Below are 14,669 nucleotides of genomic sequence, written 5' to 3'. Positions count from 1 at the left end.
GTTAAACTGATTAATTATATCTATCTATGCTAAGTATATTTACAACCATATTTGTAATTCTTTCTGAAATCAAATAACTTCCTATTATAGTAGGATCCAGGATTTCGCTCTGCTAGAGTGGTAGATTCTAACCTCAAGTGGCACTTCCAAAACATCCTCTTTCACTATCTGGAGGGAAAAAAAACATTGGAAAACGTGAGCTAGAAGCTCAGTGAGTGGTAAGGCTTTAAAGAAACTAGTTTGTTCTTTTAGTAATTCATTTTGAAATAATTTCATAAGTAACAAATACGAAAAACATCAAGAAATAAGATATAACACCCCAACCTGATTGTTGAGATACTACGAGCATGATCATGTGTTTCCCAGGTAGTCCAGTCCAAACCAAGCCACTTGTGCAAGAAAACAATCCCAGTACCCAATATAGCCCGCCGAATGTGCACATGTCAACAAAATCCTATTAGACGTACTTGAGGCACGCTAACATTTACCCAGGGTACAATTCCAGTTTCCAGACCAATCTTTATAAACATGCTATCAAGCAAATGCAAAGTTACACAGTCATTTACGTAAAACAACAGAACTTAGTAACTTAACTTCAAGAAGACATATTCCTGATCATGCTAGTCTTATCAAATCATACATACATACATAAAATTATATACATATATGTTATGATATATATATATATATATCATAACATATATGTATATAGGATCAATCAAACAATTGAAAATAAAACCACTCACAATTCACCGCAGGAGTTTCTCTTTCTTGAGCTTTTCCCACTTCCCTAGTTCCTTCCTGATTCTGAACCTATATCAATCCTATAATCAACTCTAGAATCCTAAGTTCTAGGGTTAAAACAACTTTAACATACCTTATTGGCCTTAGCCCTACTTACCAACTCCAACAGACACTAATCTACACCCTGGAACAAACCAAGACAGCTATGGGTGCAAGAAGTCATTTTTCTACAAGCTAATTGACGCATGGACCCTTCTTCGGCATAAGAAAAGCTTAATTAACACATGAAAAACTACCATTAATGCATGGTAGACCTCATTAACACATACGCCCTCCCCAAGCTCCTCAATTCTCTTCAATTTCTACTCTTTTTAAGTCTCCTTGAAGGTATTTGAGTTGTGAAGTGAAATGGAGTCACCTTGGGTATTTATAGGCATTCCAAAAGAGATCCTTGTCATCATTTCTATGCTTCAATGCATGAAACCTTGCTTGTATGGCAAGTTTATATGAACCTCATACAACAACACATCCCCCTTGACACATCCTCCTTACATGCAAAGCTTAAGTGTCTTCATCATGCCTAGGCCAACTCATAGACCCTTTTGAGGTGTCATTCCACCCTTCTTCATGTCCTATTATGCATCCACCTCATCCTAGGCTTGGCCTAGACTTCACTTGGTTGAGCCGCGTACCTCATATTGTTGTTAATCCGACATTGCTGGCCAAATTCTCCAATTAACGTATACTAAGCTAGGTTGGGGACATGGTGGCTTCATCAACCCTTCTTCATGCGTCCAACATCTGCTTTATGTGTTCATGATGGTGCCTTCAACGCATGCTCACTTAAGTTTGGATGCATAGTTCCTCAACTTGGCTCTTAATCAGCTCGTATCTTTCTCTTAGGTCTTAGGAACAAGTATGCGCCCAACTCCCTTAAGCATGTGCCCAACTCACTCAATCATGCACCCAAGTCCCTCAAGCATGCACCCAACTAGGGTTTTTGGCTTCCTTGGTATAACTCTTTCCCAAGAATGTGTCTTATGCTTCCATCTTGCTCCTCCTAAATTCCAAATGAAGTTTACAATACCTCCCCATGCGCCAACCCTAGGTCTATGCGCCCATCTCTTCCTCATGCACTTATCTCTCTTCTTTTTCCTTCTCCATTGGTTTCTATTTTCCTTCTCAACACATAGCCTACTTCCTCCAACTTAAAGACTTAGCCATATGTCTTCTTGTCAAACTTTTCCTTCAAGACATACATCCACATGACCATTGATGACCCCAATGCTTCACCTATGTGCTCAACCCTTCCTTTTTTAGGGTTTCCTCCACTTGTGGTGTCTTATGTTTGTTGGGAATGTCCTAGAACTCGCAGTTCATAAATTTTATATTAAACATTCTATTTATCAATAAAATATTATTAAGTGTCTTATTCAATAAAGTAGTTGATTTTGCATTCTATTATGAAAATCCAATAAACATATCCATGGCTATAGTATGAATACTTTAACTTTATATGTGGTGACATAAAAAGGATCAAATTAATAGTACATAGCCTAAATGGTCTATAAGTATATGGATGAAATTGGGTATCTCATCTTGGTAACACTATTGGATGCGACCCATTTTGCATAGGTAATACAAATGATGTGATCCACAAATAATTCATGTAGTGAAATGTGACTGGAGGCATCCTATGCAATGAGTTTGCATATAGACTAGACCACGAAATAGTTACTTTTCTTTATAACGACCGTTTATTGTTAAAACTGACTATTTCATATTTAAAGTAACTAGGATAACTCGATCTTAATCTTGAGCTAGCTATGAACTTCTGTTTATTCGAGATTATCCTTTGACCTGCATGGGTGAGAGTAGTCTAACATAGCTCTACAAGAAGGAATTCACTTCTACCCATTTTTAGGGTTAGTAGATAGGTTGTTCTTTTAAGTGCTGATTCCAAGTCTTGAACAATTGGGGCCCCGCCTTCTCATGATAGAGAAGAACATGATTCATAAGTAATATTATGAATCAAATTGTTCATTAGAGGGTTAGTGGGAACTTAAGAAACGAGATGTATTTATAGGGGTAAAATGATAATTTTGACTCAACTATAATTACAAATGATCTGTGACTTACTAATTATGGTTTATATGGACAGAAATATATCTACAGTGAGGAAAGTACAACTATCGAGCTATAATGGTGTGTCTTGATAGTTAACGAATAGTAATTAATTCGATTAAAGAGTTTTAACGAATTAATTACAGATCATTGGAGCTCATGATATGTAGGTCCATTAGGTCCCTCTACTAGCTTATTAAATTGGAATAACAAATTGAGTATTGATGTATGAAATTAGGGTTATGAATTTGAAATGTTCGAATTCAATTTTAGGGTTTTCAATTGATTGTATGTGATACAATTATAAACCTTTAATTTAATTGAAATTAAACAAAATTAGAAAATCAATTAATATTTAAATTATGATTTAAATATAAAATTAATTTATTGGTGATATTGACATTTTATTAATTTAATATTTAGATATTAAATTAATATTATTTAATTAAATAAGTTTAATTTAAAAAATAATTAAAAATTAGTTTTATTTAATTAATTTTATAAAACTATTTTTTTTTTTTAAAAAAAATCCACTAACCATTATGTTGGATAATCAGCAAATTCCATTTTGTTTTGCAATGATCTTCAAGCTAGAGCTGTTCTTCATGCAACCCTATACATTTGCATGAATTCTTCCTATATATAGAAGCTCCATGCATGAAGATCAATAATGATGCTGAGATATACTTTCTGAATTGATAGCCCCAAAAACCCTACTCTTGTTCTTCATCAAATCAACTTGTTTAAGTGTTTTCACCACACGTTCCAGCTAAGCATAGTAGAAAAGATCTCGGTGGTAGTCCTCTCATTGTTTTAAGCTCTTTCTTGGTGGATCTCAGACGAATTTGTGAAGGATATCTTTAAAGGTTGTGTTTCAAACCCTCTTTTGAATATCATATGAATAGCATGCTTAAAACTCAAATTAAATATAGTTTAAGTGCTTATTGATTCTGTAGTATTTCGTTGCTTGATATATCATTCCTTCAATATTATCCAACACTTACAATTCACCCCCCCCCCCCTCGAATCTCCTACGCACCCATCACTCCTTCCTCATGCTTACAACCTAAATTTTCCCTTGAGGTGCATAGTTCAACACATATCTTCCAACACAACCACTTCTTTCCTTAGGTTTCCACTTGATCCCAAACACCTCACCATAACACTTCTTATTCATCCAAAATCCTCTTGGTATGTGCCCATCATGTCTATTTCTATCCTAGCATGCGTCCAAGTCATCTTTCCTTCCCAAAATATGTTCCACTTGAAATATCTTACCCTAAGTTAAGCCTCTCCCCTTCATATCCTTGGTACTTAGTCAATTTTCTTAAGTACTTTTCTTCTTTGCAAGGCATAGTTTTAGATACTTAGGCATCATTTCCTTCCAAGGCTTGAATTTTGAGTTTCACTTTCTACCTAAAGAATTATGTGAAGGTTCGGGTGTTACATCATGGTTAAATCAAGTGGACAAAAATATATCTATAGTGAGGAGAGTGCAGCTACTGAACTTTAGTGGAGTGTTCCGATAGTTAACGAATGTTGGTTAATTCGATTAAAAGAGTTTACCCAATTAATCTTGGATTGTTGAACCTCATGATTTGTAGATTTGTTGTGCTTATGCGGTTATCGTTAGCTATAATAGATTGAAGATGCGATATCAATATTATACGTCTAGTTGTAGTAATCATGCACTAATCACAAGTTTTCTCGCCAACAAGCCAAGTATAACAAGATTATGAGTTTCTCAGGATAACCTAAGATCAAACATGGGGATTTGTACTAAGAGAGTGATAGGTGAATGTGTGTATGCAGTGAAGCAAATATTGTTAGAATAACGTCAAGTTCATGCGATTAACTAATATACATGATCTAAATATCTAAACTAACAGAGACATCCTTAAGATAGATTCTGAGAGTACTTAAGAGAAACAACAGTTTTAACGTGAAGAAAATATATAAGAAAGGCAGGGTTTGGGGGAGATCAACACCGTATCACTAAGTTTATAGTAAGAGTTTGTCCTGGCTCACACTTTCGATTATCGCACACCTCTCGATGACTGATAACGGGCAGAAATGCACGTTATCATAGTGTTGAATCCTTAAACAATGTCGGATTGCGTTGATGAAATATGTTAAATTGCGTCCATTAAGCATAAATTCTATAATATTGCGGTCGCATGCGTCCAATGCATTAGAGCAGTTGATCTTTATATTTTTGTGCAGAATAATGCATTAACACAATGCAAAGAATGCGATCGTGCTCCCAACTTCACCGCAAGACTTTGCGTTGATCGTGCTCGCAAACATTCACCCAAGAAGAATCACCGCAACATGGTGGGCGCATTCGGACGAAAGGACAATTAAAATTGATGGGACGGAAAGCTGACGGCAGTCAGATCCAAATTAAGTTGACAACCGATAACGGTCACAAAGTACATCCAGCTTTATCGGTGACAATTATCTGGTACATCAGTCAGGAATTAAAGTTGTCCCATCTGTACAACCAGGAGAGAGAAGCCGCCTTTCACCTTTGATGCCCTATAAATACCAAGTGCATTCTTCAGAGAAGGGGTTAAGTAATCGATTATTTCATCATTTTACAAGTTCACGTCTTTGTCCATAGTCTTCTTTTATTTTAACACGGACGCGAGGAAGAAGGTGTGCCGATAGATCGTTCCGGCAAACTGGGGAAAGCACCGGAAGCTCCAAGACAGAGAGAGGGCCGACGCCCGCAGAAGCGGGAATATTTGTAGATCAGAATAGAGATTCAGTATAAAAAGTCTCGGTCAGCAAGGAATTGCTACCAGGCTTTCTACCTTTAATTTCCATTATCATTTTGTACTCAATTCAGTTATAAGAATGGAATGTCTTCCTCTATATCTGTTCACTCTCAGTAATTCACGCATGAGTAACTAAAACAGTTGAATGGGTTGAAAAGCATTTAGCTAGCACAACTAGGGAATCTTCATTCTTTATGATTATCTTGTTTATGTATGCTTCATTCGTCTATTAGAGATACTCGGGAGGGTAGTCTAAGGACATGATCTAGACTTGGGAAGGTCAGGTCAGAATCTAGGTTTGGAAGAACCAAATTAGAACACATAAACGAGAGATCAGCGCTTAGGAATGAGCACTATTTACTATCAACGCATCGCATACATCTTAGCAATAAGATATGATTGTATGCGGTCACCTTGCTTTCATGCATTTGGTATCAACGCATAGGACAAGAGTAGAGATTTAGGGATAAGCTCTATGGACATTTTACATTCAACACATGTGTCCTAGACTTAGGAGCATTGCATTTACATTGGGAAATGACTTGTTGTGCATGGTTGTAACATGATCACAAAGTTGGACGCATTCCCGAGTAACGCTAGCTAAAGATCTTCTCAACCCGTTCATTGCATACTCATTGCATCTATCAACGCAACTCTCTTTCTCAAATCCACCGCCTTTATTTACTCTTTTTTTTTTTATCAACGCAACAATAGTGTACCCAAACTTTATTTATTTACTTAGTTACCACAAAGTTTTCATAAACATTATCAACGCAACTATTTTCACAAGTCCCTATGTTCGACCCTGGACTTACTAGGAAACTCAGAGGAATTTATACTTGAATTCCACTGGGGAAACTTGAGTGCACAACGCAATCCATCAACGCATATCATCCATATTTCCACTTCATAAAATTCAAGCATCAGTGAGCAACCACACTTATCATATTTCTATGATACATGAATGAGATTGCTATGAATGCAAGGTTATTTATATCTCTAGAAATACTTCTTTCTTTACTTAATGAGATCCATAACTACTTTCCTTCTCAGGTAGACAGTCATAGCTACTTGACTCAATGAGTTCTCATAGGCAAGCATTTTAATACTCATACATTAAGCAAACAGGATGACGTTCACCTATTCTACTTAGATCATGGTGTTAATCTTCTCCCTTACCCCGTTAGAATTAGTTACTCATGACAACATATAAAGTGAAAGTGAAGATAGAGAAGATGATGCTAGTGGACATGATGATATTAAAATAGAAATACAGTTGTTGAATACAAAGATGAGTTAAAGAGATAAGGTGAAGGGTTGTTGTTAGCAATCTCTTGCTTCCCACATATGAATGTCAAGGCTGCTGGTGATATAATGGTTGGGTGAATGGAGAAGACCCTCTTAGACTCTTGCGCCAGCGAGTCTCTCATGAAGAATCAGGGTGAAACATGGAGGTAGAATTTTCTTTCGTGAAAATCTCAGTCTCTAGGTCTAAAAGTATCTCCTTTACTTCATGGCAAGGCACTATTTATAGAGTTGTGCACTGACTATTGGTGAGATTCCCACTATCGTAAGTCGCTATCGTCTGACACGATAGGTGAGAATATCGACATTGCTATCATGGTCAATATTCTGAATACCTTTTAGAAGATCCACTGGTACCGACTTAAAGATCCCGAGGCATTCGACCAATTATTTGTTCGTCGGGTAGAGGTTCTGCACATGTGACGAAGTCCTGCAATCAGTCTGCAAAATAGACACTTTGCCACAACATAACTCATGATATGTGGTTAGTGGGTTTTTTTGAGATACTTCAACGCAAGTTTAATATATAACATGAATTCTTAACAAAATTGACGCATATTCTTCTTATCTATCCTCATTATTCTAAGTAAAAGACTATAATAACTTGTATTTCTACAAGTTATCACACCCCCACATTTAGAATAATGCTTGTCCTCAAACATATCTTATACTAAAGAAATTCAAACTTGCACTACACCTTAAAGTTGCGTTGACGAGCTTCTTAGAATGTGTTTAATCTTACTACATTCCTTTTTCAAGTCACCTATTTCTTTTGGTTCTAGTCACTTCTGTAAGGAAATCTTTTCTTAGCCTTGAATCCGACAAACTTTTGCTCAAATTCTTTTTCTCATTTCAAATACTTTCGTATCCTTTTTTCATTTTGCATTGCATTAGTTTGAAAAGGAAAATAGTCCGTGTTTTACTTATTCAAATTATAGGCAAGGCGTTGAACTTGGTTACACCCTTCGTTTTAGCTTGCCCCCAAATGTGTCATGCAAACATCCAACTATGATTGCATTCCTGGTTCAACTCAACTCTTATCTAGACTAAGCTTTAACTTATGTCAGGCAGTGGAGTTGTTTATTTTTATTTGATGTTATTTACATTGCATTAATTCTGGTAACCTACTTTCGTTTTGGCTTACCTGTACAGGTGTCATGTGAAATATCCAACGACGGGTAAGTTCCTTTCACAACTTAAACTCTTATCATGTTGGGGTTTTCCTTCTGCTGATAATGGAGTTTATAGTTTTTTTTCCTTTCCTTCTTTCTTTTTTTCTTTTTTTTTTTTTTTTTTTTTTTATGAACGTGAGAGTTTATCAAAATGCAGTGTTAAATTTGAACGCATCTGCTCAGACCTCTCCCACTCAAAAATTTTTAAGAGTGGCAATGTCCTCATTACACTATAAGAAAAATGAAGACAAACTTATTCAAAAATTTTGAAAAAGAAGGTTGAGCAGAGGCTTGCGCACATAAAAGGGTAAGACTATCAAACATTGAAGAAGCTATTAAGATGGAAAGAAGAATGCAAGTTGTAGGGGATTGATGACATGATTTTTTATGTTTCTTTTTTTAATCACATGCACTATGATATATGATGCGATGATATGCGATACTACTTCTAGACGTATGCGTTATTAACGAAATGCTTGTAGTATACTATGCGTTGTCACAAGTTTCCTTGCGTTGAAACCAAGTATAATTCCACCGCAAGTTTCTCAGAGTGATCTGAGGTCGAACACAAGGATTATTTTAGGTTAATTATGTTACGTTCGTGATATATGCGACCGGGGGTTTTTCAATTTAATAAAAGTGAGGTTTGTACATGCGATAAAGTAAAACATGCGTTAATATAAAATTGCGATAAAATAAAGTTGTGCAGTAAAATAAAGTGCAATAAAAGTAACCCTAAGCTATGATGATACAAGATATAGGTTACATATTACATGATACCGACTTTGAGACTAACTGTGAAGACTATACAAAGAATCGTGTTATGTGGTGGCAAGGCTTTATGTACAAAGCAAAAAGAGAAAAGATAATTAATAAAAACATTGCAAGTTCCTTAATTGCGTTAAAGATACAACTACGGTTCTGCTTTCCCTTGGCGTACACCTCTCGATGATCGGCCGTGTTTCCCACATCTCTGTAGTGAAACAGGGATGAACGTAATGAATGCAAGGTTGCTTTCATCTCTGGAAGTACTTCTTGCTTTAGTTAACGCATTCTTCTAACCTTCTCTCGATAGATTAGAATGACATCTTCACTTCTGCTCTCACAGGTGAAGATGCTGTCTAGCATGCTTTAGCTAAACATATTTATTTCTTTAGCACAAATTAAGTTACTTGTTTAATTCATATTAATCACCAAGAGATTAAGAAAACATCGTGGAGAAAGCGATTAATGGAGGAACGAAAATAGACAGAAATATGGAGATGAAAATGATTATGACATTTAGTTATAGAATTAAGCGTCTGATACATGATGTGAATGATTTAGACTAAGAAGATGAGATATAATTTATGATACAGATAGAAATAAATACAAAAGAGTGCCAACGTCTTGACACAGATCTGGATGGAGAAATCGCTTGCCAGTGTATGGAGTGAATGGAAGGATGAGCGTCCCTTTTAGGCTTGCTCAACCGGTAGAGTTGATCTAGGTACAGAGCTTCACAGTAGGGATTTGGAATGATTTGCCCTGAGACTCACCTCTCGGCCTTGCCTCTTTTCTCCCCAAATCTTCTCCGATCAGCACTCAGACCAGCCTCTCTCTCAATATACAAATATCAAAATAGCCTCGTATCAAGTATATCTTTCAGTGAATTCTCTGAAGGTATTTATAGATGAATACTCTGACTCTCTGCCATGTGGTCCTCACTTTATTGTTATGGGAATTCCGAGAATGGTAGAATAAATATTCCTTCTGTTATGCAATCAATCCGTTGAAAATGCACAACGGTTAGTTGTACACATGTCAAAATCCTCTGCAATTGCATCGCTCATTTGCATCTTCGATTGTTTGTCTGTATGTGGTGTTGTTTTTGATTACCACATGCAGTTGAAGTTGCGTTGATCGCAAAGCTCTTGATCAATTGTCGCATGCACCGTCATTGCGTTGATCGTCTATTCATTCCTGAATGATGGGCGTAATGTGACGTAGATTCGTTAATCTTTTTCTCTTGAGCCATGAACGCATACGGTGACTTGATTTCCTGCAAAACAGACTTGAAATATTCTTTTCTACCATCGCAATGGTGTCAGTGGGTGTGTTGACGACAATTTATAATTCTTGCATTTCTTAACCCATTTCCATATAATTAATGCAACTTTCCTCTCTTTTAACTGCAATATCTAAATAAAGCAGTATAAATAACTTGTATTTCTACAAGTTATCACACCCCCAAATTTAGATATATGCTTGTGCTCAAGAATATCTTCTACTAAGGCAATAATTCTCAATTCCTATCCTAAATTTTGGTCGATTGGTTGTTTTGAATGCTCCGTGTAGGCACATTACTTGACAATGCAATTTCCTTCTATCCTTGTTAATTCATATCAAAGCCCTACTTTATTCTTCTATACTACAAATTTCTGCTAAAAAATGATTTTCTAGTTTTAAAAAGAATGTTTACCTCTTCTTTGTCAAAACAACTTGATGTGTCCGCATGCGGTGGTCAAATTTTTGTGTCATTTATTTAGAGACTGTTGGTCATGGTTACACTCTTCGTTTTGGCGTGTCTCACGGGTGTCATGCGAACATCCAACTTCGGTTATGTGCCAATTTCAACTTTAACTCATGAATTTCAGAGGAGTTGTCTCTTGCATTCTTTTATTTTCTTTTTCTTATGCATTTTTCTCTTTTCATATTGCGTTGTTCTTGGAAACCCACCTTCATTCTGTCTCTTATACACATCTAGATGTGTATAAGAGACAGGCCAACTTCGGTTATGTGCCAATTTCAACTTTAACTCATGAATTTCAGAGGAGTTGTCTCTTGCATTCTTTTATTTTCTTTTTCTTATGCATTTTTCTCTTTTCATATTGCGTTGTTATTGGGAACCCACCTTCGTTTTGGCTTGCTCCCATGGGTGTCATGCGAACATCCAACTACGAGCAGGTCTCTTATACACATCTAGATGTGTATAAGAGCCTGAGATGCGGAGGCACCATGGGACCATGAAGATATGCTGTTAGAAAATTAAAGTACTCATGGTTGCGCTCCGCAAGTTGTCTTTGGTGGCGATGGATCGTAAAATGTTGCACTGAATATTAATCAACGCCTCCCTTGTCGTGGCAGCACTGCGTTGTATATCGTTGACTTGCTCCATTACCACATCAAATCTCTGGTTGAAGAAGGCTTGTTGCTGGAAAAAGAGTTCCTGCTATTGGAAGAAGAGTTGCTGATGTTGGGCAAAAAGAGTCCACATTTCTGCGAACTCAGCAGCTAAGGAGGCGATAGTGGGTTGTGCCTGTAATGTCTCACCAGCAACGTTTTGGGGTTGGGCAGAGGTGCCTTCACCCAAAACATGTGGGTCATCAACATGCGGTGGTGGAAGGGGAAGTTGTGGTGATGATGCTGAAGGTGGGGATGAGGCTACTGGATATGCAGTTGGAGAATCAAGAGGATGGAGAAGATTGGTCAAGTGCTCAGGAAAGGAAGAAGAAGAAGGTTGTGCGGGAGGGCTTGGATGGGGAATTATTAAGGGTAAAGAATCCAAGGGTTCTGGTTCTTGCGTTGTTTCTTCTTGGATTTTCTCCTTTCCCTTATCATCTATGCGTCATCTTTTTGGCTTGGGCTGTTACGGCATATTCAAATCAATGCTAGGCCTCTTCAAAGGGATTTCAGGGCAGTGTGGGGAATCTTTGAGGAGAAACCTCAAAATCTTGACGTTTATTAGGCCGTGAACTTTTGTTATTGGCTCTTCATCAATGCCCACACCTAGTGATAGGCATAAACTTGAAATCGTCCATGGGAAGAAGTACTGCCCTCTTATGTGCCCCACAAAACCTCGAATTTATCTTGCGATCAATCGACCTACATCAATTGGAATGCCGCGCGCAATGCAATATGCGGCCATAACTCGATCCCTTGAAATTGTCTTGTCATGGAAAGTTGGGATCAGCCACTGTTTGACCAAATAAACTCAAAGCCGTGCCTCCGGAAGCAGAGTCTTAGATGCCAGGGTCTTGATGCCTTCTAAAGAAACCGACCACTTAGTGCCCGGTTGCATTAATACTCGCAGCGCATCTTCTATCTGCTTGTCAGTGGGATCATCAATGATTTTGTTGCCTGGTGCATCCGGGTTATCCTTCATCTGGTATAGTTCATTGATGTCTCTTGTGCTAAAAGACACTATTTGCCCTTTTATGGTCACCATATCCTTGGTAGAAGTCCATTACTACCTCTAGAACAACAATGGCTGGGCACTGGCAAAATGTGTCCCAACCATGTTCCATAATCACGCTCGTGATCAGATCTGGTAGTGGCGTTGGCGCAAGGAAAAAACCCATTTCCATCAACAAGTCATCATTCTCCTTTCTTAATGGACGCACCTTTGCCAATGCAGGCTTGCTGCTCTCTGCGACTGCTTTGCCCTTTCTCTTGGTCAACACAAGGCGGGATTGTTGCTTTTGTTTTCTTTCCCGTTCCTTGCGTTGTTCCTCCTTCTCTCGTTCGGCAAGTTCCTTGCCCTTCTTCTTACTTAAGCGCTGCCTGTTGGCTTTGCGCTTCATGTCCTTCTCTTCTCTCATTCTCCATTATTCTTCTGCCTTCTTTTTCTTTTCTTCTTCTTCCTCTTTTCTCTCTTCTTTTTCAAACTCTTCCACAAACTGCTCAGAGGCCAACAAAAGGCGTTGTTCCTCGTTGAGCCGCCTTATTTCTTCGAGTCTCGAGATCTCGTTATTGCGGCGCACCTCCTCATTATGTAATCTTTTTCTTCTATCACCTTCTGCGGTGATGAGTTTTGCCCGCTCCATTTTCTTCTGTCTCTCTTCCTCTTCCTTTCTCCTCATTTCCTTTTCTTCTAATGTGTTGATCAAAATTGAAGGGTCAACAGTAGACCCTTGCGGCACATTCTCCTTGTGACGTCGCATCAGGGGGTATCTTCTCCTTCTTCGCCTTTGTCGGCCGCAACCAATTGCGTTGTTTCAGGTTGCGCCAGCTCCCTAAGTTGCGCTGGTTCCCCTCTGCCCTCCCTCATGGGGGTGGATTCCCCATCCATCTCTGCGCTTATAGCTCTCTTCTTCTTTTCTTCTTCCTTCTTCAGGCGCCTTTCCTCATGCCTGCGCTCTTTCCTTTCTTCCTTCTCTTTCCTCTTCCTTAACTTTGCCTCCTCATCTTCTTCATCCTCCTTCTTTTCTTTATTCTTTTTCTTTGCGATGATAGGATGGCTCACCTTCTCCACCTTCTTTTCCTTGCTCTTCTTTTTTTCTTTTTCTCCTCTTCCACCTCTAGTTGCTTCTCTACTACAACTTTCTCCAACACGACTCTGATGGGTTCTTCATAGGATTCTACTTGCGTAGTTTCCTCAGGATCCCTTATGGTCAGAGTGCTTCTCCTTGTCTCCTCTTCCACCACTTTCTCTACCACTGCCACTTCCTCCGTCATCACCACCGTCACTTCCTCTATAAGCAGTGGTTAGTTTACAACCCCAGCCTCGGGTAGTCCTCCTCCTTCCTTCAGGTTACTCAGAATATTTTCGAATACCTCATTGTCATCTCGTCTCTTCTTTTCACTTTCAGTGGAGACTACTGGATTTGGGAGTGGGGTGCTTTCAGTACTTTGCCCCCTCTTCTTTTTTTCTTTTTCTCCTCTTCCACCTCTAGTTGCTTCTCTACTGCAACTTTCTCCAACGCGACTCTGATGGGTTCTTCATAGGATTCTACTTGCATAGTTTCCTCAGGATCCCTTATGGCCAGAGTGCTTCTCCTTGTCTCCTCTTCCACCACTTTCTCTACCACTGCCACTTCCTCCTTCATCACCACCGTCACCTCCTCTATAAGCAGTGGTTGGTTTACAACCCCAGCCTCGGGTAGTCCTCCTCCTTCCTCCAGGTTACTCAGAATATTTTTGAATACCTCATTGTCATCTCGTCTCTTCTTTTCACTTTCAGTGGAGACTACTGGAGTTGGGAGTGGGGTGCTTTCAGTACTTTGCCCCCTCTTCTTTTTTTCTTTTTCTCCTCTTCCACCTCTAGTTGCTTCTCTGTTGCAACTTTCTCTAACGCGATTCTGATGGGTTCTTCATAGGATTCTACTTGCGTAGTTTCCTCAGGATCCCTTATGGCCAGAGTGCTTCTCCTTGTCTCCTCTTCCACCACTTCCTCTACCACTGCCACTTCCTCCGTCATCACCACCGTCACCTCCTCCATAAGCAGTGGTTGGTTTACAACCCCAGCCTCGGGCAGTCCTCCTCCTTCCTCCAGGTTACTCAGAATATTTTCGAATACCTCATTGTCATCTCGTCTCTTCTTTTCGCTTTCAGTGGAGACTACTGGAGTTGGGAGTGGGGTGCTTTCAGTACTTTGCCCCCTCTTGAACTGAAGTGGTTTGACGGCTAATGGGTTTCACCGGGGTCTTCCGACGATTTTAGAAACAGTGTGAGGCTGAGCAGCAAGACGGCGACTAGCAATAAGGAATGCTACCTCTCGCATGGAGAGTTGGTCTATTGAAGGTGTTGAGGGTGAAGTGGAAGGTTGGGAAGTTTGGTCGGCCAT

The 14,669-nt window shown here is 38.8% G+C and overlaps 1 protein-coding gene across 1 annotated transcript; it reads right to left on the bottom strand.

The window, feature by feature from the left end:
- Positions 1 to 13,701: 13,701 nt before the first annotated feature.
- Positions 13,702 to 14,669, bottom strand: LOC120067674. The gene is made up of 3 exons (XM_039019211.1): positions 14,550 to 14,669; positions 14,106 to 14,492; positions 13,702 to 14,001 (listed from the first exon to the last, which is right to left on the bottom strand). The coding sequence occupies exons 1-3, from the start codon at positions 14,667 to 14,669 to the stop codon at positions 13,702 to 13,704; spliced, it is 807 nt and encodes a 268-aa protein (XP_038875139.1).

The sequence above is a fragment of the Benincasa hispida genome, chromosome 12 (assembly GCF_009727055.1).
Source record: "Benincasa hispida cultivar B227 chromosome 12, ASM972705v1, whole genome shotgun sequence".
Taxonomy (NCBI): Eukaryota; Viridiplantae; Streptophyta; class Magnoliopsida; order Cucurbitales; family Cucurbitaceae; genus Benincasa; species Benincasa hispida.
Note: the sequence above shows the minus strand (reverse complement) of the source record. Positions and strands in the feature narration are given on the sequence as shown.